The following is a 25,164-nucleotide window of genomic DNA, read 5'->3' on the forward strand; positions in this document are numbered from 1 at the left end:
CCATTCTTCAGAGACAGGCTCCACTGTCTGCTTTGCATATTTGAGCAGATTGATAGTCCAGCAGGACAAAGAGCCCAAACACACTTTGAAGCTTTGGAGGACTACATGAAGACCAGAGAACGGTCACTATCCTCCACAGTCACCTGATTTCAGCCCAACTAAACAATTATAACTTGAACTAACTTGAAGACTGAGTGGGCCAAACATCGAGTCAGCTTGAGTACTGTTGCTGCCATAAAAGCAAGATTCATATACAGTGGTGTGAAAAACAAGGGATAAAAAAAATCCAAACCGACATGGCCCTGTGTGAAAAAGTGTTTGCCCCCTCCTGTTAAAACACAACGTAACCCTCGTGTTGTCCTCGGGTCAAAATGACCCGCAGCTGTGTTCAACCAAGTTCTATTTTATTTCTATATTTTTATATTTTTTGGGATCATTGGTCATCATTCTTTAAAGAAACCCTCACAGCCTCCTTGTCACCAATGATCCCAAAAAACATGAAAATAAAATAAAACTTGGTTGAACACAGCTGCGGGTCATTTTGACCCACAGACAACACAAGGATTAACTGTGGTTTATCACACCTGAGTTCAGTTTCTCTAGCCACACCCAGGCCTGATTACTGCCACACCTGTTCTCAACCAAGAGATCACTTAAATAGGACCTGCCTGACAAAGTGAAGTCGACCAAAAGATCCTCAAAAGATAGACATCATGCCGAGATCCAAAGAAATTCAGGAACAAATGAGAAAGAAAGTAATTGAGATCTATCAGTCTGGAAAAGGTTATAAAGCCATTTCTAAAGCTTTGGGACTCCAGCGAACCACAGTGAGAGCCATTATCCACAAATGGAGAAAACATGGAACAGCGGTGAACCTTCCCAGGAGTGGCCGGCCGACCAAAATTACCCCAAGAGCGCCGCAACGACTCATCCGAGAGGTCACAAAAGACCCCACAACAACATCCAAAGAACTGAAGGCCTCACTTGCCTCAGTTAAGGTCAGTGTTCATGACTCCACCATAAGAAAGAGACTCGGCAAAAATGGCCTGCATGGCAGAGTTCCAAGACGAAAACCACCGCTGAGCAAAAAGAACATTAAGACTCGTCTCACTTTTGCCAGAAAACATCTTGATGATCCCCAAGACATTTGGAAAAATACTCTGTGGACTGACGAGACAAAAGCTGAACTTTTTGGAAGGTGTATGTTCCATTACATCTGGCGTAAAAGTAACACCGCATTTCAGAACAAGAACATCATACCAACAGTAAAATATGGTGGTGATATTGTGATGGTCTGGGGCTGTTTTGCTGCTTCAGGACCTGGAAGACTTGCTGTGATAAATGGAACCATGAATTCTACTGTCTACTAAAACATCCTGAAGGAGAATGTCCGGCCGTCTGTTCATGACCTCAAGCTGAAGCCAACTTGGGTTCTGCAGCAGGACAATGATCCAAAACACACCAGCAAGTCCACCTCTGAATGGATGAAGAAAAACAAAATGAAGACTTTGGAGTGGCCTAGTCAAAGTCCTCACCTGAATCCTATTGAGATGTTGTGGCGTGACCTTAAAAAGGAGGTTGGTGCTGGAAAACGTGTGGCTGAATTACAACAACAACTCTGCAAAGATGAGTCGGCCAAAATTCCTCCACAGCTGTAAAAGACTCATTGCAAGTTATTGCAAACGCTTGATTGCAGTTGTTGCTGCTAAGGGTGGCCCAACCGGTTATTAGGTTTAGGGGGCAAACACGTTTTCACACAGGGACATGTGGGTTTGGATTGTTTTTTTCTCCCTTAAAAATAAAAACCTTCATTTAAAAACTGCATTTTGGGTTTACTTGTATTTTTGACTAATATTTAAATGTGTTTGATGATCTGAAACATTTAAGTGGCAAACATGCAAAAAAATAAACCAGGAAAGGGACAAACACTTTTTCACACCACTGTACATAACACTGCTATATTAAGTTAATGTACATGATTTTACTCATTATTTTTACAGTTTAAAATAACTCCATATTATGCTGCTTTGTAATACATCAGTAATTAAAATCAAGCATTATTGCAAATAACATGGCACACTTGACAATGGCCAGTCTGACTTTTACTGTTAATAGTTCAATACTGAAATCTTCAATGCGTTTTCCGTTTTTGATTGTAGGACTTTTAGAGTAATTTCTTCATTGTAATGTTCCTTTAACTTCTTCGGAATAATTCTCTCTCCTAAATGTTACGATACAATCATCAACATCAGTATTTCAGCTTGTCCTGTTCCTTCCGGTGTCCTGGAGCTTTGCGGTGAATTGTAATTGTTGCATTTGATATGACTTGCAGTGTGGAGTGCGGCTATTTCCATCACGGTGTCGCACAATTGAAGTGGAAACTTTGTACCTCCGTTATTGGGGGGTTGCGTGTCGCTGGCTGAAATTCAGCCTCTCGCTTCGGCTCGTTCGACGCAGCCGCGGTTTCCAACGCTGCGGACGCGCGCTCGTGTGTGTGCGTGCTCGTGTGCGCGCTCGCGTCGGCTATTGTGTTTTTATCAACAAGGAGACCACTGGGGCCTTCCGGCTAACTGAACTGGCCAGCTGAATCACAAGGTGCTGCGAAACCATGGCGGACGAGCAAGAAATAATGTGCAAACTGGAGAACATCCTGGAAATACGGTAAAGGTCGACTGGTGATGAAACGTAATGGTTGCCAGATGTTTGGCACGTCCTGGGAAACGTTATCTCGGCTAATGTTAGCCGACCGACAGTGAAGCCCCCTCGGCTTCGCTTTTGTTACTGAGCTAGCTCATGTTAGCCTGCCTGCTGCGAGTCCTCTCTTTATAAGCTGTTTTTTTTTTTTTGCAGTTCTAGTTTTACATCAGCTTATCTGTGACAGGGTTTGGGAAGAGGGCTAAATGTGAGATTCATACACACGAGTTAGGGGTCAAATCGCATGTTGGAGCGTACGTGTATAAACATTCCAGATGTGGAGTAACAAAATGCCAGATGTGCGCCGCTAATTGTTGTTTTGTGCAAGCTCGCTACTGAGCTTAGCTTGTCTGTTAATAACTAATTAAACAGGAGTTGGAGAATGATGTTTGTTTGCCCAAAAGTGTTTCTTACAGCAACACTTTTATATAATAATAATAATGCTCGTATATATCATAAATGAAAGTACACCTTACATGCATTCATGGATGGAGTCAATGAATTGAATTGGACATTGATGCAGGAAGTTCTTACCCATTCAAAGCACTGTATAATAGATGGAAAATAATGTGTGTTTTTAGACCCTGTTGTTGTGGGGAAGAGAAATCTGTGTCTTTTGCTGAAACCTGACAGCTGGTGTCTTTTGTCTGCGCCACTGTCTGCAGGAATAAGACTATCCAGATGCAGAAGATCAAGTCTCGTCTGAAGATTGAGTTCGAGGCTCTGGAGTCTGAGGAGAAACACCTGAAAGAGTACAAACAAGAGATGGATCTCCTTCTACAAGAGAAAATGGCACATGTGGAGGAGCTGCGCCTCATCCATGCTGATATCAATGTGGTGAGTGGGGGCTCAGGCTGCACGATTGTGGATGAAATGAGAACCACTATTTTTTTTGTTTAGAATTCAAATCATGATTCTTCCTAAAGATTTGGTTTCAATATCAATGTTTAGTGCAGCCATTTACCTGATACAGAAGAAAACTCAACAAAAAAAAATCAAATGACGTCTGATACAGGACCAATCATATGCTGAGTTCTGCCGACCTGTTCAGAATTACATTCACCTGATGAGATGTTCCTCATATTTCAGCCCATTTTGTCTCAAGAGTTTGAATTTCACCCATTTTTTAATGGCCTAAACTGAAAGAACAGTGAATGAACTATCCAGCAGTGGCAATCACTTCTGTTTAAAAATGTATGCACAACTTCTCACTCAATAATGACCCTTCAAATCCAATCGAATTGTTTTATCTGCACAATTTATCATCATTGATGAATCTTCTACTTTGCCAAATCATAACAGTGTCTGACAGTTTTTCTTGTAGCTGTGCCCGGTCCTGCGAGGTGCACGCAGTTCTCAGCGGGCGGGCAGAACTCTGCATAACACTGGCACATCAACTTTGGACAATTAAAAGGGAACGCACTTCTTTTTTATCTTAGATGCAGCAACTTCATGAATCTAACATTGGCCCTGAAAACAATCAATTTCAGTCTCTTGTCTTGTTTTATTAAACCCAACCTCTAAACAGCTATTTTTCTGTGCGTTTTCTTTTTCTTTCCTTCTGTTCCTCACTCGCTCCCACTGGGTTTCTTTTCTTTTCTGCTGGTTTCTGCTGCCCTGCAATACGCGGTGTAACACTGCTGTTGTTCGTTAAGGGGGAGTCTGGGAGCGCTTGTTTTGATGCAGCTGATGACCAGAATGGAAATGTGGCAGAATCCATGGCATTTAGAAATGAGATTGAATAGGGGCATGAAGAGAGATTGTGATTTTAACATGACTAACTGCGCAGCCGTAGGGCTACTCTCATAGATGGACACCCTGTATAGACAAAGTGAAATTGTAGTTCAGCATTTTCAGATGAGGACAGTTTCACAACCGCATCAATAACCGCAATGTATGATAAAGATCTGATGAATGTTTACTGTGCCTGTACTCCTCCAGTTATTACTCTATGTTAGGTGCAACCATGAACAGATCACAGTGAGTGTTTTATACGCATATTTCTCAAACATCAACCCCCGTCTTTTTAGATGGAGAGCACCATCAAGCAGTCGGAGAACGACCTGAATAAACTGCTCGAAACAACACGCCGCCTGCATGATGAGTACAAACCCTTGAAGGAGCATGTTGATGCCCTCCGGATGACTTTAGGCCTCCACAGACTCCCTAACCTCAACGAAGAAGAGGAGAAACTCTCTCTGGAGTCAGTACACCCGCACCCACACACACACACACACACACCCACACACAAACAAACAAACAAACAAACAAACAAACAAACAAACAAACAAACAAACAAACAAACAAACAAACAAACACACACACAAACAAACAAACAAACAAACAAACACACACACAGACACACACACACACACACACACACACACACACACACACACACACACAGTGCATGAAAGATCTGCTGAAATTATTTTAAACAGATGTTGCTAGATGCAGTTTTAGTTCATTTACAACCTTGTTTTATGACATCTTAAAATATAAAATGTTCTTGTTAACATTGACGTCTTTACTGCCTATTAGGCACACTTATTGTAAGTTGGAAAACATAGACTGTATTTGGGACTAAATATGAAAAAAACATTTTTTTTCAACATTTACTGTTTGATATACTTAAGCATACAGTGAGTAGTTTTCATTCAAACTTGACTGTCAATGTGCTTTTTTCACATACACATTGTCAAAATCCTATAATCCACAAACACAAAGTACTCTCATTTTAAAATAGTGTTTTTAAGGCACAAATACAAACATCATCTACCATGTAATCATCCAGATTCTCAGACGTACAGTAAAAGACAAAGACATTAGAACTTAATTTCTAGTGCAAAAGGAAGGTGGAAAAAACACAGCAGCTTGCAGACTATCTTCATGTTCATGTATCATTGTGTAGTAACATTTAAGTAGCATGCTTCACAGAATGACAGATCATAATTTTGGGTGATTTGACACCGTTACAAACAAAAATGTTATTTAAAACAACTATTTACGCATTCAAATTGTGTACCATGAAAAGCCCTAATTTAACCAGGCGTAAAGGGTTATTATGAGAAGTTACTTTTATTTATAGGTGATAAGTATCGATAAATGTAGCGTATGCCAAAAGAAAAAAGGCTCAAAAATGAAACCGTGTGGAGCTCGAACATGTAATCAGGGACTTTGAAGATGTTTCAATAAGAGCCACTTTGGTGCAGTCCTTTAAATACCAACCCATCGCTTCAGTCTAATATTACGGATACTTTGATGTACTATATCAATATTTAATTACAGCCAAGCGGTAGTAGCAGCAACATGCCCAAACTGACTGCATCGCTCAATAAAGTATAATTTATGACCCCGATGACACACAAAGCGATGAGGCAGCAAGGGAATTCAAACTTGACATTGTTATTATTATGCTGTTATCATTTAAGACTCGAGCAATGGAAGACAGTTAAAAGTGGATCTGTTTTTGGCCTGTGTTTAACTTTTTTTTGCGAGGAGGACAAACAGTTTTCTGTTTGTTATATAATTTTGAAAAGTTAAAGAGGAATTTGGTTGACCTGTCGTTAACGGGATGAGAGGACAGTCTTATTTGAGATGAATCATTTGACAGAGGGAGATCAGCCCACTGTAACTCATTGTATTTTCATTAGCTGGGGAGTAACGGTAAAGAAATGAGGAAATCCTTGATTAGATGTGCTTAGCTCTACTGAGAAGTTAGTAGAGGTTTTTCTGCGTCACCTTTTACAGAAAATGGTCACACAAATAAATGCTGTACAAACAAACAACACAAGATTAGACAAACAAGTAAGATACTACTGAAATAATGAATAAGAATGTCTTGAGTTGCTTTTTAAAAGCTTCCTCTGAATCAGTAAAACAAAGGGATATTGCCTTCCTTTTTGGTGTTGCCACTCCTTAAACCCAATCTGAGACAAGTGCCAGGCACCACCAACAATCTCTGTTCTGAAGCCCTGATCTGTAAAAGCTCTGAGATATATTGGGGTGTAACTCTAAAACTGACAGAAAGCCAATGCAGTGGTTTTAAAATAAGAGTTATATCAGGTCACTTAAATTAGTTAAAAGACTTGCAGCTGCGTTTTGGACTGATTGCAAACAATTTAAAGATGATTTGTTAAGATGGATAAAAAGATAATTGCAATCATCCAATCGCAATAAAAGAAAAATAACGTGAAATAAGCAGGAATAATTAGTTCCACTTCCACCTCTGGGAAAAACAGATCTGAACTTAGCAATGTTCCTTAGATGAAAGAAGGAAGAGCAAGTCAGCTGGCTGACCTGACAATCTAAAGACAAGTAGTGATCCAGGATAAACCCAAAGTTAACCAAACTAGATTTAACAGCAGAGCTCAGGGACCTAAAACAGTGTTTGATCCTTGGGCTGGTGCTATCAGGAGCTATGGTAAGAGTTTCTGATTTGTCATTAGTTATATGTAGAAAATTACCAGTCAACCAAAGCAGTGAAGTGAGCAAGTAGATGAAGTTCATTTAGCTAAAAAGAACAATAAAGCTGAGTATCAGCAAAATACAAAAGTTAAGAAATGTTGTTAAAATTACGTATTAGTTGTCCAAGAGGTAGCATGTGCAAGCTAAACGTAAGGGCTCCTAAAACAGATCCCTGCGGGACACCACAAGGCAGGACAGCCTTTTCTGACATCTAATGATTAGTGGAGACAGAAGGTTAGAAATGTTTGGCTGTCTAAACTCCATATATAAGGATACTTGGGTATACACGGTTTGTCTTTGATTTTCTTGTTCAAAGACTTTAATATCTCCTTCAAATGTCCACATTGCACCACTTTTCTTTATTATTAAAGCAGTGACTGCTTATAGAAATTGATAGACGGGTGGTTTTGGATCTGAAGCATCACTATCTAAGGCTGAAGTGCAATGTCCATTTGAGCAAGTACATATTAATTTGTTAAAGTCCAAGAGGTTATCATGTGAGCACACACAGAATACATTTTAATACTTAAAGTTGCAACAGTGAACAGCACAATGTTGTAGTTCGTGTCTGTTTTAGAAGTTGATTTCATGGGTGAATCTGGACATTTCTGCCTTTTGCTGAAAATGTGGTTTAACCAAAGTAATTCAACAGTAAGGATTTACTGAATTTTCCCACTGTGGGATTAATGAAGTCAATCTTATCTTATTACACAGACATAAATATGGTTATGAAAAGCAAAGTAATAGTTTTACTGGTAGTTCTTTTTGTAAGGTTATGAATAGTGCCGTATATTGGAAGGGAGCTGTTTTATTGGCTGCTGTAGTCGTGTGACCATTTTCGTTGAAGTAGAGATGATGGTACACTAGGTCGTAAAAATCTGGTTCCTCCTGCTTTGTAAAGACATTTTGGATCACATCATTAGATCATATTGCTCAAATGTCAAGGGCGAACAGCACTTCTTTTTCTTTTCATGACCATGGTGTCAACATGATAGACCTAATCCTTCAAAGAAGACAAGCTGGTGCTGAAACCAGAGTACGATCAAAAATGTGTAAGACCTTTGGAGAAGTGAAAGTTGACACACCCCAGTCAGGAGGCAGTTTATTTACTACCGTGCCGTTGAGTGAATATCGTTTCCGTTTACTGTTACTGCCATCTCTGGTCTGAGGTATCCAAATTCTTTTAATATTAGTCTGATTTTCATCTTGAGCAGGTTTTTATAGCCCCAATGTCAGCTACTGGCAGGGACTCGTGTTACTGGAAAAACGTTTTCCTCAAATGCCATGAATCCATTCACTTCCACTGTATTTAGGTGTCTACAGGAACAACTGTAGAGATCTGTAAACCATGGCAATTTAAAACAACACCACAGTATCTGTATTCCTAGATAGTATAAGGAATAAATAGGAAAATATGTTCTTATGATTTAGGTTTAAGTGCCTTAAAATGTAGTAGTATCAATGGCTATTAGAGGCCAGCCTATTTTGTTCTTAAAACTTGGTGGTGTTGTGAAGGACTTCTGAATATTTTCATATTTAAAGAAAAGTATCTGATAAGTATTCTCCTGATGAACTGGTCATCTGGCCTGTTCATAAATTCAGGTCCAATGAAATTCCCCCTCCGCTTGTCCAGACTCTCCGGCTTCAGAAACTGGTTAAAACGGTGGTGACGAGTAAACCCATTTCAAGCTTCACCATGTCCCTGTTATCCACAATATTGGAGATACATCAGGGGTCTGACAAGTCGACTCCCAGCAGCACAAACTGCAGGCTCACATCCATCAACAGAGGATGATAGTACGATTTACTCGGGAGCAAATCATAGTTGATGGTCCGAGAATTCAACAGGGACATTTTTGGACTCGGAGACTGTCAGGTATACCAAGTGAAAGCTTCGTTAATGTCTTCATCCACATATTGCTATTTAGGAAAGTGCAAAGGGAGTGGAAGGAGCCTAATACATGGTGCTTTGAATCTCTAAATACAGAACAGCGTGCCACTTGCCAAGAGGCCGTGTAATGGTTGACTGGTTTATTTATAATATGTGCGATTGATAGCTGATAGCACTAAGGATCACGTTCTTGTTTTGGGTACCCTTGAACAGTTAAAAACGGACTTTTCTTTCTTTTCTCTTTCATTGTATGGACCAAAATACAGACCCAGTTTACCTGTAATTATTCCTCATTCACAACACGAGTCATTCCTGCTGACCTTTTGGATAAACCTTCTAGCCTGTAAGCACATAGGGAATCCAAAAATGAATGCTAATTTTGTTGTTTGTATTATTTTATACACCACAAATGAAATGTTTTCATCATGAATAAGAGGCTGTGGTTGTGAAGAAGAGTGCTGAACCAGTGCTGCTCTATATGCTGAAAGCGTCGCTGGCAGGCTGGCTTCTCCGGTCGGCTGTATATTGTGTGGAAGTTCATTTCTTGCCAGGTGGTGGTCATTTCTCTTTTCCTTCTTGATAACTTGCTCCTTGATGTTCTCCCGAGTAGATGATATACTTTCAAAGTTTTGGCATGTCACTATTCAGGTTTTGTTTTTTTTGTGGGTTTATTTGCAGGTAGAACTCACCACTGAGAGGGATTTATGATGTTGGGTGGGGGAGATGTTAAAAACATCATTTGCACACATGTCTTGAGTAATTGTACTTAATAGTAATAGTTCCTGCTGTAATTGTATTCCAAAATGTGATGGGGCAGTTTTGGAGAAAATTGAATCACACCTCACAGGGCTGCGGGGTGTTGGGTACATTTTAAGATGCTCTATGAGGGTGATATATCGGCAGAAAAATGAGCACTATCCACCTCAGTAATGGCAAAAAAAAAAATCCAACTCAAATATTAACTAAGATGAAAATAAGAATAGCGCAGACTCCATATCAACTAAACGTGTATTAATTGATTTATTGTAACGTGTGGTGCACGTGAATAAGCTTTAATGTTGTCTGCATCACGGTCACAGGAAACATAACACATTAAATTCGCTCTGCGAATGCTCAAAGTTCGACTCTATCGCAGACTTATTTTGAGAGAAACCAGAGTAATGAAATGGGATATCACTTCTTTTTTTTTTTCCTTCTCTTTTTTGAAAATGGGCCAGTCAGGCATAAAGTCCAAGGCCACATTTCTTTCCCAGCTCTCCTGCCCACACACACAGACACACTTGCATGCATGCAAACAGTCTCACAATGACTGTGCTTTTACACAAGAAGAGAATACTCTACGATAATGTCCGTCCATTTGCGTCTCCTTTTTATTTGATTTCACTTCTCCTCACCTCGTGATGCATAGTGTAGATAGGGTAATCTCAACTGTGATATGATTCACAAGCTTTAAATAGGAATCACATTAAGCCGGGTTTCTCTCTCTTCCTTTGCTTTGAACAGTTACTTTGAGAAGCAGAAAGCAGAATGGCAGAAGGAGCCACATGAGCCCGCCATCCCAGAATCCCTTGCTGCTGCCGCGGCAGCAGCGCAGCAGCTTCAGGTGTCCAGGAAGCAAGATGCCCGCCAAACAGCCACCTTCAGACAGCAACCACCACCTATGAAGGTATTGATCCAACTGACCGAGAACAGCAGCACAAGATGATCGTGGATGGTCTGATGTAATAATAGAACGGCCATTATCATTTAAGCTTTTAGTTGCACTTTATTAGGCTGCATATTTTATCTTTATAATGACAAAGCATTGAATTAATAAGATGTGATTGGCCCCTACTTGTGCCATATATGGATGTCAGAAATAATCTTCAGTGTAAATGCACAGTATGTAACTTCTGTTGCTAGGTTCTCTCAAAAAGACAAAAGATGCAACGTAGGTCTCGTCGTTTTTAGACATTTTATTGCGGAAAAAGTTGCTACACCTGTTAAATGCAATAAAAAAATAAGCTTAGTCAGATGCTAACTGCTTGTGTTGCTTCCTTTTCTCTACAACACAAGAACGATTGCTTGGTCTAAATTCCTCCCCTCTCTCCAGGCCTGCCTGTCCTGCCACCAGCAGATCCATCGTAATGCTCCCATCTGTCCGTTATGCAAGGCCAAGAGTCGCTCCCGCAACCCAAAGAAGCCCAAGAGGAAGCCAGATGAGTAGATCCTACTCACACCTTCAGCTCCAGTAGGGTTTAAAGGCAACTGGTCCAATACACTGATCTAGGATCAGCCATGTACGTTTCTCTACATGACTGAAATAACAGGTCTGTGCTTCCGGACGATTTCCACCCAGTCCCCACTTTAACAAATTGTCTTAGTAACTTGTTCATAATCTGTCAACAACTGATGGAGGATCTGGTGATGTCATTATGTTGTTTGTGTTTGTCAGTGTTTTGGATGTGTTTATATGTAAGTGTATGACTTCCATAGTAGTTTACTAGCCCCTAACCGTTGTAACTGTATTAATGCAAAAAGGAACCTGTCCAAATAATGTTGCCCCTGTTGCTATCGTTTATTGCCTTAGATATCTCCTGTTTTGCAGCGCATGCCTGCTGCCACGGCTGTCTGTTGTGTAGCTTTTTTTTTTGTGCCAATATAAAATCTAATAGATTTATATTGCAACGCTAAATACAACACAATGTTGTTTTAATGTTTACAGTGTTCAAGTGACCACCAAAACTGGAGGGAAAAAAAAAAAAGGCCAGACTCATTTGCTTTGAATAGTGTTGCGTGTTTTAACTTTAATACGGTGATAGGAAAATAAATTGCTGTTTTGTACTAACCTTGTTAGCATGTTCTTTTTACACCCAAAACAAAGACGAGACATTTGTCTCTGTTTTTTTAGTAGTGTGAACGTAAACACAGCTGCAGCTGAGCAGGGCAAATGGGTGGGTTTTGCACACTGTTTGAAAATACTGAGGTAGGAATATGTTTGATTCCACCACATCAATGTCCCTTTCACTGCATTAGTACTGTGCCTGTCATGTCTGCAGCTATCTGTCTGAAAAAGGACAGCGAGGTCTTGCTAAATGAGTTCCTGTAGCGTTTTTGTCAGGGTAACCCCTCATTTCATCTGTTGCCAGGGCAACCCCACGTTCCTTAGCGGTTGCTAAGGCAACCCCAGGTTGCTGTGACCCGCATATCTACACTGAAGTCGTTCCTCCCATATCCAGCGAGGGGCATCGGAGGGCTTTGGGAGAGTTTTGCACCAACTTCCCCCGAAAGTGTCCAAACCTGTGACGGAGAAGGAACCCGAGAATCACTTTGATTAATCCAAATAAATGTGAGTTGGCAGTTTGGCAGGTTTTCCGCTCAGTTGACTTGCTCTTAAAGTCTGTCCCTCCAGTGTGTGTTTAGTCTGCCCTTCAGTGTTGGGAACTGCAGTTGTGTCTTCTTCCTCCTGATAAATGTGTCCAAGGCCAGAGACGCCTGTTCCCGCTGGCACTCCGCGCAGACGGCGGGATCGTGGCGCTCCACCTCTGCAACCTGTCGCCAAAAATAAACAGGCGGAGGCCGGACATGAGGCCTACGAGATTTTAATAAGTAGAACTGAGTCACACGAGCATGTTTTCTAACCGGTCTCGTCCTCTCCTTGAAAGTTTGGAGTCTCAGCATTGTAATGAGTTGAAGGGGGACAGGTCGGTCTTCGGGACCTTGACGGAGGTCTTTCTGGTGCGGAGGGACGTTTCTCTCCCCGTGACCTCTGAACTCAGCCCCGGCTGCAACTTGTCTTAAAGTTCGGGTCCCGCCACGTCCATTTTTAAGTCTTCTCCTGTCCTCTTCAGGGGACTGAAGCTTGTCTCGGACACGAGAAATCATAGCTTTGCAACACTTTGTTCTCGCCTCCTCCTCCTCGTCCATTTTGTACATTCGTGTTGTGTGTGCTCAGGTTTAACGTGACACGGAGGCAACCGACGCCACAACGTTTAGTGCGTTGTTAATGGCGGCAAAGTAAGCGATGGGCGAGACAATACATGAACCAACCTTGTCGGTAATGGAGCAACTTTAAACTACAAACACGGTTGTAAAGATAATGGCTTTCCCTTTCACAAAGCAGTGTTTACTCCCTTCTTTCTTTTAGTGTTCGCTACAGCTGCACTTCCTGCCATCAGCGCGTCTCTACCGCCACCTGGTGGTCAACAACGTGAAGGAGCGGCAACACGGACACCAGTGGCGTTGCGCAATCTGTCTGTATGGCTCTGTGGTGGTCGAAGTACTTAGTCCTCGTGTATCTTAAGTATCAATATTGTAATGTAAAATACTCCATTATAAATAATAAAAAAAAAAAAGTCCTGCATGAAAATCACACTTGGTAAAGTATTTGCACCCAAATGAAGTTAAAGTATTAAAGTACTGGGTTGGTCCCTCCGGTTGATAGCTACATATAAATTCATTCGATTATTAATATTGAAGCGTGTTTGTTATCATTCGATTTTATTGAAATTCATTCAACACATTTTACAATTTATTTAATTTCTTTTATACATGCATCACCTGCCCAATGCAAAGCAAAACAACTACAGGTTTGAAAACACTGCATGTAGTAACCTTAGGCTTACACGTATATAGCTTGTGATTTATTGGTTTTTCAATAAGTGGCTGGGATACAGCCCCACCCTCTTTACAACAGACATGGTTCACAAGTCACGGCAGGAAAAGCACAAGTGTGTAGAATAACATCAACCATGGCTGCATACCACTTAGTTTTGCCAGATCCTGAGCCTGCGCAGATAGTGCAACGCTGACTCTGATGTGGTTTACTGGAAGCCCTAATGGAACATTTAATATCATTAGTTATACCTGTCTATTTGCAGCTTTGACAGGTCAACATGTCTGCCGCACAAAGAGTCTGTTGTGCTTCAAATTAAGAGCTGTTTTTATCTGGAATACATCGATGATAATAGAAAAGAGAGAAGCAATACAATTTTGTAAAATACAATTTTTTAGAAAATGTAGCTTTAAGTCATGATATATAACATAATGATTCCGTGAGTACCTTTTTCATCAAAGACATTTCTAACATGTCAGCAGGAAAATAAGAAATATGTTGTAATAAAAAATAATGAGGGCTTAATTCCCTGAAACCACTTCCAGGGCCTGTATTGTTCGTAGTGGCTCACTCTCATGTTTTATTGGGACACTTGAAAACAATCCTTGATGTTGTTAGTGAGGCCAAAATGCCTGCTGTGAAAAGGCCAGATGTATTTCGTTAATTTCTCTTTATTTGACACTGTTCTTGGTGATTCAGGAAGCTTTACATTAAAAGCAAATTTTACATGTCCACATTTAATGGTTCTGTTTCTTTGTGCTCACACTAACAAATAAAACCTTTCGGTGTGTTTTGCACAATGCTGGGAATGTGGACTCCTGTGCCATCTGCTGAAAGAATGTGGTGTGTCTCGGCTTGCCTTCTAATCGTGGGGCAGTATGAAGACATGGGAGGGTTTGGCAGACAAACAGCTGACTGGCTTCTCCTCTAAAGCTTTTGACAGTCACGCAGCTGACGCCCACTAAAATGGCTGCCCTGGTGTAAATCAGGGAAGCGGGGTGATAACAAGACGCGTATAATACTCTACCTGCCTTTCCCGTAAATATTTTGCACTTATCTTCACACTGGGAAATATAGAAATACAGCTGTGGGATATAATTCCCGTGAACATACCACACACTGAGCCCAGACGGAGACACACTGATGTCTCAGTTAGAGTCTGTCTTCACTGTGTATGCAGGGGAAGACAACAGCACAGCTGCCAATCAATGAGTGTCACAATTCTATCACCTTTCTAATTATAAACATCAGTACTGACTCTCCCAGAATGGAAGTTTAGCCAGGCTCATCTGTGGCCTAAAATTAGCACCCCACTATCCACCCCCCCAGAAAGGAGCCCTGGCCTATATCAGTTAACACACACACACACACACACACACACACACACACACGTAACATACTACACTTTTCACAACTCCTAACTGCTGCGGAAGTATCACACACGTCTTGGAGGACCTTTCTTTCTTTCCTTCACGTGACTTATAATGGAGTTTTGAAACTTTCTGATATCTTTGGAGACACCGTCAACAAGCGGCAGTATGAGGTAGGCGTCTCGTTGCAGTAAATCATCTGTGTGCTTCTGTTGACACACTGATTTGTGTGTTGTTTGTATGTTAATGGTAAGCAGCTTTCTGATTCAGTGCCATTGATATTCTGGAGCGACCCAATGACAAAAGCATGTCAGCCGCGTGCGAGTGTGTGTTTGGGTGTATTATCGTCTCTCTCTGCCACTGCAGATGGAGGGCTTTTGACGTGCTCTAGCCTGGAGTCACGGTATGGTTCTGGGCTGCGCTGTCAACATGAGTTTGATGGACATTTCTAAGATCTTCTCCCTGCTGCAGCCTAAGGAGGAGGATGAGGACAACGAGCAGTGTCAGGCCCTGAACAACGCCGTGAGCAGCGACAACGTGGCTCTGCTCTCTGAGCTCCTCTCTCAGGAGGATTACAGGAAGTCTATCAATGCTCGGAGTGGGTGGGGGGTCCCCGTCACCCCTCTGCGCACCGCTGCTGCTCTGGGACACCTGAGGTGCCTGGAGTTGTTGCTGGAGCACGGTGCAGAGGTGAGATGCAGGCAGAGCTTTTTGTTGTGCAGCTTTCAGTTGAAGGTGGTGAGATTGATCTTTGAGTGGGTGTGGAGGGACAGCTGTGCCTGCTGGTGGGTGTAATGGACTAAAGTATCCCACTTAATAACCTAAATCACATACTGCACTCAGCCATCATGAATTTCATTTAAAAAGGCAAAAAGGTGTCCCTTTAGGTCTTTTTCATTTATTCAAAATGAAGAGTTAGAAATAAGGTGTGGGCTTTTCATTACATTTTATACTTTGGACATTAAAGCAGCAGTGATGAATATTTTAATATGAACACTGGATCAAATGTTTAAGTGTAGCCTAATATGAAAGCGGCCACTAGTGACAAGCCCACACCAAGTTATTATGCAACTCTACAGTTTGTCTCAGTCCTACAGTCATTTAAGCAAGAGATTTGAATCAGCAACATACTTTCTGATGTCCACCTTCCCACCCTGAGCCGGACATCGTTGTTGGGCAGCAGTAGGCTACTTCTTTATGTTCTTGGCTCACCAAAACACAGTTTGTCCATAAGTTTCTTATTCTGTTAAAACCTGCTGGTGTTTTTTTTTTTTTTTTTTTTTTTTTTTTTTTTTTTTTTTAATGCAGGTAGACAGTTTGGATGTGAAGGCCCAGACGCCTCTGTTTACAGCTGTCAGCGGGAAACATCTGGACTGTGTGGTGGCCCTCCTGAAGGCCGGAGCTGACCCCAACGGCAGCCAGTACAACAACTGCTCCCCGGTCCTGACTGCAGCCCGGGAGGGCGACGTGGACGTCCTCCGAGAGCTGCTGCGGTTCGGAGGCGAGGTGGACGTCAGGCCCAAAGTCCCCGAGTGGGCCTCCAATGCCACAGCCTGCAGGGGGCCCCTCTACATCTCAGCTGTTTATGGACACCTGGGCTGCTTTAAACTGCTCCTTCTCCACGGGGCCAACCCCAACTACAACTGCACAGATGAGAAGATGCTGGCCCGGATAAAGCAGCCAAAGACAGTCCTGGAGGTGTGTCTCCGTTATGGCTGCGGGGTGGAATACATCCAGCTTCTCATAGACTTTGGGGCAGACGTGTACCTGCCGACTCTCATCATTGACAAGACTACGAAGCAGAATGAAGCTCTGGCTTTACTGCTCAAAGAGAGAGGTGAGACACTGACAGTAGATTCATTGTAGTGTGGATTACTTTAACATGTTGCTTCACCTTTGTTTGTCACTTATGTTTCTGCACCAGTTTGTCCCAAAACGCTGATGTCGCAGACTCGACTGGCAATTCGAAGATGTCTTCCATTTGCAAACAAGGAGCCTGTAATTGACAGCTTGGACGTCCCTCTGATCCTGAGGAACTACTTGAAGCACGACAACTCAGAACTCATGTGACGCTTGTGTTAGCATCAGTCGATTGGCCAGTGCCTTTTTTAAAAAACATTTTTTTTTTTTTTACCTCAGTTCTCGTATTCTCATGTCTGGGTAGCTTTTCCTCATTAATGTTGGCTATGCAACCAATTTCAGTGTGTACACGGTGCAATGAAAAGTTTATGTCGGTAAATTTAGCTTTACAAAACTCATAGAGTTGACTTTTAGTAACACTGGATAATCCCGAGGGCCTCCATGTTGGGAAAGCTTGCCTGTCCACGTGAAGTGTAACACCACGGTTGACCACTAGAGACCACAGTAGCACTGCACATTGTGCTTGTCCTAACTCAAAGCTTCTCCTTTGCTGTTGATGCTGCTCAATAGCGCCTTTAGCTCTCTCACAGGTGACCTCACACAGTCGAATATAATCTCACTCCATTTATTTAGACATCCAGACACAAGTGAAGTAAGAACACACACACTAACACACACACACACACACACACACACACACACACACACACACACACACACACACACACACACACACACACACAAAGCATCACACCAGGGTGTCTCAGATCTCCCCCTGAAAAACAGTCTTTGGACTTCAGAACAGCAGGAAGTGAACAGCCTACATTTCCACACAGCCAACTGGGAGCACACATTTGCACAACTCTCATTATTTATTGATTATTAGCAGGGCTAACATTTATGGTTGGAAGTTTTTTGTGGCTTGTGAACACTACCCTGATCATGTGACCCTTAAATATTCCTTGCGTAATAGACCCAGGAATGAATGTGTTAGCTGTTGGGAATGGGCCCTGCAAACAGGAGGTGATGTCACACGACAGGAAACCCAGCACAATGCTCGCACTCACACACATCGACGCCTCAGTTCTGTAGAGGTTTTATTTTCAACAAAAGTACAGCTATATTAGATATGGATTTATTTTTTTTTACAGCGAAGTACAACATATTCCCAGTGCTTCTGATTACATCAAAACATATAATGTACATACAGTTAACAGCTCCACTCTCCCATTCACAGTTTCTGGATTGAATAGGCAATATTTTTCATTTCTACAACAAATAAATCCAACTCAAAGGCCAGCAAGAAAGAAAATGACAAATATTTGCATATGGTGACGAGGGTTATGGATACCGTGAGTGAGTTTTTCTGCGATAGGAAACAAAACCCAGACCTCAAACTACATGGTAATATACAATGAAGAGTTTCCAAATGTGGGATGCCAGTCTTCTGTCGCTGTCATTGGACACCACATGAACGTATGGCTCAGTGAAGACTTGTACCCTGACTATTCTGAAACAAACACAAAGACTGCGACTGCGAGGAGTTCCTACTAAAGATGTTGCGATGCTAAACGTGAGCGATGTGCACCCTGGGCTAAAAGGAATGACATCAATGTGAGCAACCTCTGATGCATTCAGTTGACAGTCTGCTAACTTGGCTGTCTTATGACCGGAAGAAAAAAGAGAGAGAGAGAAAAAAAAAAACAAAAAAAAAAACTGCACAGAAGGCTGTCCTCTCAGCTCCCAGTACAAGGTCAGATTGAATTATGTAAGAAAAATAAAACCAATATATACATCCTTGAAACAGTGTGGCCAGAATCTAATACTGCTCTTAATAAATACACGTGAGGAATTCATTTGTGATGTCATGTCATTGTACTTCAAACAATCATCTCTTAAGTAGAAACAAGAGCACGATATGAATTGCAGTGAAGTACTGTGTGTGTGTGTGTGTGTGTGTGTGTGTCTTCAGGATTATGTTTATTTTTAGCTCATCCCGAGAGGTTTTCGAATATATTCAGCTCTTCTGCTCGACTACAAATCTATACACAAACACCCATGATCAGTGCTAACTTCTATTTGGTTCACTGTTGTCATAGAAAAAATTATACCCGTTTTGCCTCCGCAGATATTCCAAAAAAAAAGAAAAAAGACCAGCAGTCATGACATGACAGTGCGGGTTGGACTTGAAATAAAGAAAATTAAATCATGTTACAGTTGATAGTACCCATTTTACGTGGGCAAAGGGAACATCAGTGCCTTTCATCATCATCAGTTCAGTCTTTGATTCAGCATGAGGAAAAGATGTTCCCCCCTGGACAATAAATTAAAAAAAAAAACAGAAGCTATAACCTGCGATGTGTCGTGAGCGGGAGACAGGTGGACAGAGAAAAGAACTCCCTTCTTGTGAGATGGCATGGTGGGTGGGGGGGTCGTCACGAATGAACGGTTTGGGGAAACAATTTCAGGTGGAAGTTTAAATGAAACTAAACAATCTGTTAAGAGTTGCCTTAAGTCTCATGCAAAATATTGGATGCCACAAGCATGCATTTACCTGGTACTGAGGTCTACCGCACGCTAGAACTGGAACAACATTCGTCTCCAACGCAAAATACCAATATCCAAATATATGATCTGTTCTTTTTACAGTATTTACAGTGTGTAGCTGATAAAGGTAAAATAGATGATTCTTCTTTTGATTCACTCTTACTAATAATATACTTTGAAATGTGAAATCTAACTTGACTAATGAAAATCTGTTTCCTACTATATATTCAAATTAAACCATCTTTTGGCTTGTTAAATAGATAACAATAAATGTAGCTTCTAAACATCTGAAATTAGAATAAAACTTCTTTTTGTGCAATAAAACTGCTGCTATGTTAAGTGTGAGAGAATATAATAAGGTGTTAGAAGTGTTTCAGTCAGACAGCACAGTATCTACTCATATGGAAAAAAAAACAAAAACAAAAACAGGCCTGACCTCTAAGTTTCTGTCCGAGTGGATCTCATGCACCGGGGAAAAAAAACCCAGAGGAATTCCCAGTGTGTATGAGACAGGGAGAGAGAAAGGAAGAGAGTGAGAGATGCACTGAAGGGAAAATACATGACTAATTCAAATCTGCCTGTGAAACTGAATAGATAATCACGAGTGGAATGCTGGAAGGCACTGTTAGATAGCATCTCTCTTCTCCGCAGCAGAACGGGCCAGCAAGTGCGCGTGGTTGTGTGTGTGTGTGTGTGTGTGTGTGTGTGTGTGTGTGTGTGTGTGTGTGTGTGTGTGTGTGTGTGTGTGTGTGTGTGTGTGTGTGTGTTTGCCTGCATGCTTGTGTCTGTATGTTGGTACTGGTGGTAGTGTTGAGTAGGGAGGTGGAGGTGGAGGTGGTGGCGGTGGGACGGGGAGGAGTTGTGGGCGGGGTGGGGAGCGTAGCACGGGACCTGAGGTTATCATGGCCTGGGAACCATATCTTTTTGTTGTGCCAGACGAGGGAATAATCTTCCACAACAACCTCACTGGGAGCCGTCTCTACAGACACCAGCAGCCAACTCACCCATTTCTCAACTTTCTTTACTGAAACAGAACATAAATTACATAACATACAAAGCAATTCTAAGGTCTTTTTTTTCCCAATAGGTTATAAGGCCTATAAGAAGGCAAACAAAGGACATAGAACAATATATAACTCTTTCATATCACGTCGTAGTGAATAGTGAAGATATATAATGATATATCACATTGCACAAGTTGTCATACTGTATATGTACTGTCCATCAGGTAATAATTCAACACAAAAATGTACTCCTGTATCTGAGGTCAAAGTAAGATCACAAATCATGGACAGATGTCTCACTTACATTCCAAGTGTAGAAAAGAATACACCTTCATAAAGCGTGTAAATCCTCCTCCGGTGCTCAGATCCGTCTCCTGTCTACCGCCTCTGTCGAGGAGCTCTCAAACAGCAGCTTCGGGGGGGACTTCGTTGATGAAACAAATCAATGTGATCAGGCCCCACTCCCTTTTGTAAATCACTTAACGGCGCCGCCGCAGCTAACTGCCAGAACATGGATCAGATCTGGAGAACAACGTGACGGGGCGGAGAGCCAAGGTTTGAAGCTGCAGTCTTTAGAGATGCATGAATCTGCATGCTACACATTAAATTCACCTTTCTGTCTGCCTACGGTACTCGCTCACACTGCTGCAGTGGACTTTTTTCAGTACGGACATGAATTTTTGTCCACGTCACTTCTCATTAATAATTTTTAGACCATTTCCCCCTGTGCTGGTAGGCCTCTTACTGTAGCATCATGTTTGTATCGCTTGTACTCAAATCCGAGGGAAAGTACTGAATATGCGCTGTGCTTTTTACAGTGTGAGCAATACAAAATTATCAAGTTAACTGAGGAAGTCTTTACTTTTACAGCAGAAAAAGAGATAGTATTTAAGACCTTGGCCAATGCATCACCTTCGCTTTCAGCACTCGTTTCCGGAGGTAGGCGGTGCTCTTTCCAAACACCCAGTGAGCTGCCAGCACAGTGCTACAGGGGTGGTCTCTGGGGAGAGAGGGGAGGGGCTGCGACACGAGGCAGGTGGACCACAGCCTGCCTATCTCCTGCTCCCAGCTGTTACATCTGAGCGGCAAGCTCTCCATCAAACGCCACGCACAGGCCCTCGGTGTGATCGGATATGAATACCCTGTCACAAGCGGTTGGTGAGAGGATGTAAATACGCTATTGATGTTCCGACGATTGATTTGTTCCCTGACCCGTCATATCGCGGCCAATGGCAGGTTTCCAAGAGAATGAAACTCTTCCTCTGAGAGCCAGCGACTCACAGAGGCTGAGCAGGTGGATGGAGAGATAGAGAGGACGAGAGGGATGCGGAGACGGAGGCGAACGCCGACTTTGTGAGGAGAGGTGGTGTTATACGCTAGAGAGACGAGCAGGGAGCGAGGTGAGTGAGGAGGAGATCCAGATGCAGACATCAGTAGAGCGGAGATGGCCGGATCAGCCTGTGATCGGCGGGGGGATGAATCGAACGACAGTCGAGCTCGGCAGGTCCTTCGCGCACTCGCAGCCGGGAGCTGAGGTCGTCACTATTCAACCTCACATTCAGAAGTATGCAACACACAATCTCACATAGCAGCAAAGCAAGATCTCAGCTTTAGGACACAATCATACTACCGGGAACGACCTGGCGGGGCCTGGTGTTTCTTTCCAGATGAACAAAAAAAATCATTGAAATCATATGACAATCTCAACAACTCCAGGACATTCAGATGGCGTGATTATGCAGAATCCAAAGGGAAAGAGTTTGTGACAGTTGACTGAGCTGGAGAAGCATGATAACTAATAACGTTACTAACATATATGAATTGTAAAGTTGTATTTTTTTTAATCAATTTTTCTTTAAAATCCAAGTCTTCAGCCCTCTTGCTGCTTCCAGTCGCGCTCTATATTAACATTGGTCCTTAACTTCGAAGTCTCTTGTGTGTGTGTTTGTTTTTCATATTTTTCTTCGTCATGGGACATAATCATCCAGTGTTTAGTGCTTCTAAGAAAAATAGCTGGTCCTTCAGAAGAGTCTGTGTTTCTCTATTTCTTAAATGGAGCTAATCTACTAAAATTCTGCCAGAAAGGAGCCTGGCCTCTTTTGGATTGACTGAATTCAAAAACCTCTCCTTGTGCCATGTCCTCCGTTACCTCATACTGCCCCGCACTGAGGGGGTCCTGGGGGGGCGGGTATGAGGGGGGCGTGCACCTGTTTACACCTAGGAAGGCAGGTGCAAAGAGAGCAAGAAGAGGAGGGGGGGGGGGGGGGAGTTGTGAGGTGAAGACAAGGAGGCAGTGCAGGGCACAAAGCGAAAAGAAGGAAACAGAAGGGAGGTGGATAAGCAAAGAGGAAACGTTATCAGTATTGGATCTGAGACAGACACAACAACACAACATCGAGTCATGCGTCCACACACAACAGGCACAAAGACATACAAAATGAGTCATTGTTTAACATTCCTGCATATTAATCCTGAGATATGATACAGTATGATCATATGATGGAAGCTGAATTGAGAGAAACTTGGAATTCAGCTCTTGCAATGACACAAGGGAGACTTCGGATGCTATTCAATCAAACGCCGTCGCAGGCAAACAGGGGAGCCGACAGATTACATCCGATACGATGATGACACCAGGCATTTGGACAAAGGGACACGGTTCCTCCGTTTTTGTCAACAGCACATTTGTTTGAATAGCACCCTAGACACTTGAGAAAACAATAGCGCCAACAGAAAGCTGTTAATATGCATTTAACTACAGTCTACGATTAGCTACAGTCTACAAGCATCACAACTATGCTAGTGTAATTCATAAATAGATACAATATTTGGTGATGAAATATTCAAAAGTTGCCATGGCATCTTAGAAAAAAATGAAAAGATGAGAAACAGTGTCTTTTGTTTCGGGTATTTTGCCAAACACTGTTGTAGCAGTTAGAAGGGTTCGGTCTATTTGTGTTAGTGGGGCCTGTTTATCTTGGATAGTCAAGATAATGCTTGTAAACAGATTGGACTGTGACTGCATGCTCCAATGCCAACGTTAAAACACAACGCCTCCCAATGCTGCTTAGCAGTTGCCATGGCATCTTATTGTGCTAGCTCTAAGGAGAACTCTAATGCATATACCTTTATCATTTTCAAACCATGTCCATACAACATGGCCCTCTTTCTCAAGATGAAATCTATAAATGAATCTGAAATTCAAGAGAGTACTTCACCTTGTGCCAGCCTTGTACACATACAGCACTTAGAAACACACAACATTTACTCGTGACAGACATCTACAGGGATCCTAACGTCAGAGAGAACATTCCAGCAGTGGTCATTAGTTCATTAATACCTTAATGGATGGTCATGCTTATTGTGAAACTGGCGAGAACATCAGTAATGGCCAATGTACAAACATCTAGCCTAGCACTAAAATGATACCAACAGTTAGGACATGGGGGTCCTCTGCCTTTGATGCTCTGTCATGAACTGGCTTCTTGAAGAACTCGTTTGACGTGTTCTTCTGTTACTGAGATATCGGCAGGCGTTGATGAGGGTCAATTTGTCGCTGTCAGACTTTTCAAACAACATCACATAACAATCACAAAATTGTTAGAAAAGATGGAATTCTCCTGACTTCAAGGTGGCATGTTGCGCTGTTGTGCTCAACGACACAATACAAAGTATGCCTCTATTCTCTTATGTGTTACATGCTGTTAGGGCTGAATATCATTCCACAATTTTGAAACAGATACCGGTGTTGATTAGACACCTTGACTTTGACACAGGTTCCTGAGCGATCCTTTTAAAAAAACAACAATAACTATTTTATCGATTCCATTTGAACAAAAACAATCGTACATAACACTCTACGGTCCAAATCTTTATTTTTCATGCAGTTTAGAGGGGGAGAGAATAACTCACGTGTTTTAAAGGAAAACGTGTTAGTATGGATGTAGTCTTTGGTATCTAAATTTGGTACCAAATGAAAAGGCATTTTTCGGTGCTTAACAGTGCCAAAGCAATTCAGTCAGTGCCATAAAAGTGTCCAAGGTTTGTACCCAGCCCAACATGCTGTATTAGGAGGTGAAGTTCAGTGTCAACGCGTTGTTTTTTGTTTTGATATGGAAATGGAAATGACAGCACCAACATCCACCCTAACTTAGTAAAAGAAAAAAAAATTCAAACAGCTTTCTGAAGTATTACATTGTTTCAAGACAAGCGTGACACAGGACCCACATGTCATAAACACTGGTATCTTCCTTTAAACTCAATACTTCATGCAAACAGCCCTCTGTCTTTTCATTGATGCTTAACAGATGCTTTACAACTTGTATCACGTCATCCTCATTTATGGGCTTACAGACATTTAACTCTGGAAAAATATTGGAAGTGCTTTAGCGAGAAGACACGAATCCTCTTGACTTTTCTGGCTTACTGAGTACAAGGCTAATCTAGGTCCATTCATAAACAAAGTATGTGCTAAAAAAAAACGTGTGAAAAGTAATAAAAGAGAGCAGGTTAAGGGAAGAGTAAACAGCGATGAGAAGACAGAGCAGACCAGCGAGGAAAAAAAAAAAGGGAAATCACCTGATATCTTCTTGTTGCCTCACCTTTCTGTTTGGTCACCTTTCTCACTGTCATGGCTGCCTGTCGCTTCTGGTACTCAGAGATCTCAAAACCTACAAACAACAGCAATATTGTGTGTTAGACAGGTGTTCAGCACAGGAGCCCGCAGATCCATTTCAA

General features: G+C 42.0%; 3 protein-coding genes across 11 annotated transcripts in view; 2 read left to right on the forward strand and 1 right to left on the reverse strand.

Annotated features, from left to right (window-relative positions):
- Positions 1–2,390: 2,390 nt before the first annotated feature.
- Positions 2,391–11,875, forward strand: zc4h2 (zinc finger, C4H2 domain containing). Of its 2 annotated transcripts, XM_069170469.1 has the most exons (5): positions 2,415–2,661; positions 3,360–3,531; positions 4,725–4,897; positions 10,556–10,718; positions 11,145–11,875. In XM_069170469.1, the coding sequence occupies exons 1-5, from the start codon at positions 2,609–2,611 to the stop codon at positions 11,256–11,258; spliced, it is 675 nt and encodes a 224-aa protein (XP_069026570.1). In that variant the 5' UTR covers positions 2,415–2,608; the 3' UTR covers positions 11,259–11,875. The 2 variants fall into 2 exon arrangements, with proteins under 2 accessions (XP_069026571.1, XP_069026570.1); XM_069170470.1 differs by lacking the exon at positions 10,556–10,718 and having other exon boundaries at positions 2,391–2,661.
- A 3,228-nt stretch (positions 11,876–15,103) lies between these two features.
- On the forward strand, positions 15,104–18,659 carry LOC138210987 (ankyrin repeat and SOCS box protein 12-like). Its single transcript, XM_069170468.1, has 4 exons — positions 15,104–15,189; positions 15,383–15,706; positions 16,325–16,853; positions 16,941–18,659. The coding sequence occupies exons 2-4, from the start codon at positions 15,422–15,424 to the stop codon at positions 17,084–17,086; spliced, it is 960 nt and encodes a 319-aa protein (XP_069026569.1). The 5' UTR covers positions 15,104–15,189; positions 15,383–15,421; the 3' UTR covers positions 17,087–18,659.
- LOC138210984 (rho guanine nucleotide exchange factor 9) overlaps positions 17,961–25,164 on the reverse strand; it is a 46,632-nt gene continuing 39,428 nt past the window's right edge. For all 8 annotated transcript variants that reach the window (XM_069170461.1, XM_069170459.1, XM_069170460.1 and 5 more), the window contains 2 exons: positions 25,029–25,097; positions 17,961–22,644 (listed from right to left, as the gene is read on the reverse strand). In XM_069170461.1, coding sequence (XP_069026562.1) covers positions 22,469–22,644; positions 25,029–25,097 — 245 coding nt within the window. In that variant the 3' untranslated portion in view covers positions 17,961–22,468. The remainder of the gene's footprint in view (positions 22,645–25,028; positions 25,098–25,164) is intronic.

Source organism: Embiotoca jacksoni, unplaced genomic scaffold (assembly GCF_022577435.1).
Source record: "Embiotoca jacksoni isolate LCO1_2020_lvr unplaced genomic scaffold, fEmbJac1.0.p SCAF_5, whole genome shotgun sequence".
NCBI classification, from domain to species: Eukaryota; Metazoa; Chordata; class Actinopteri; family Embiotocidae; genus Embiotoca; species Embiotoca jacksoni.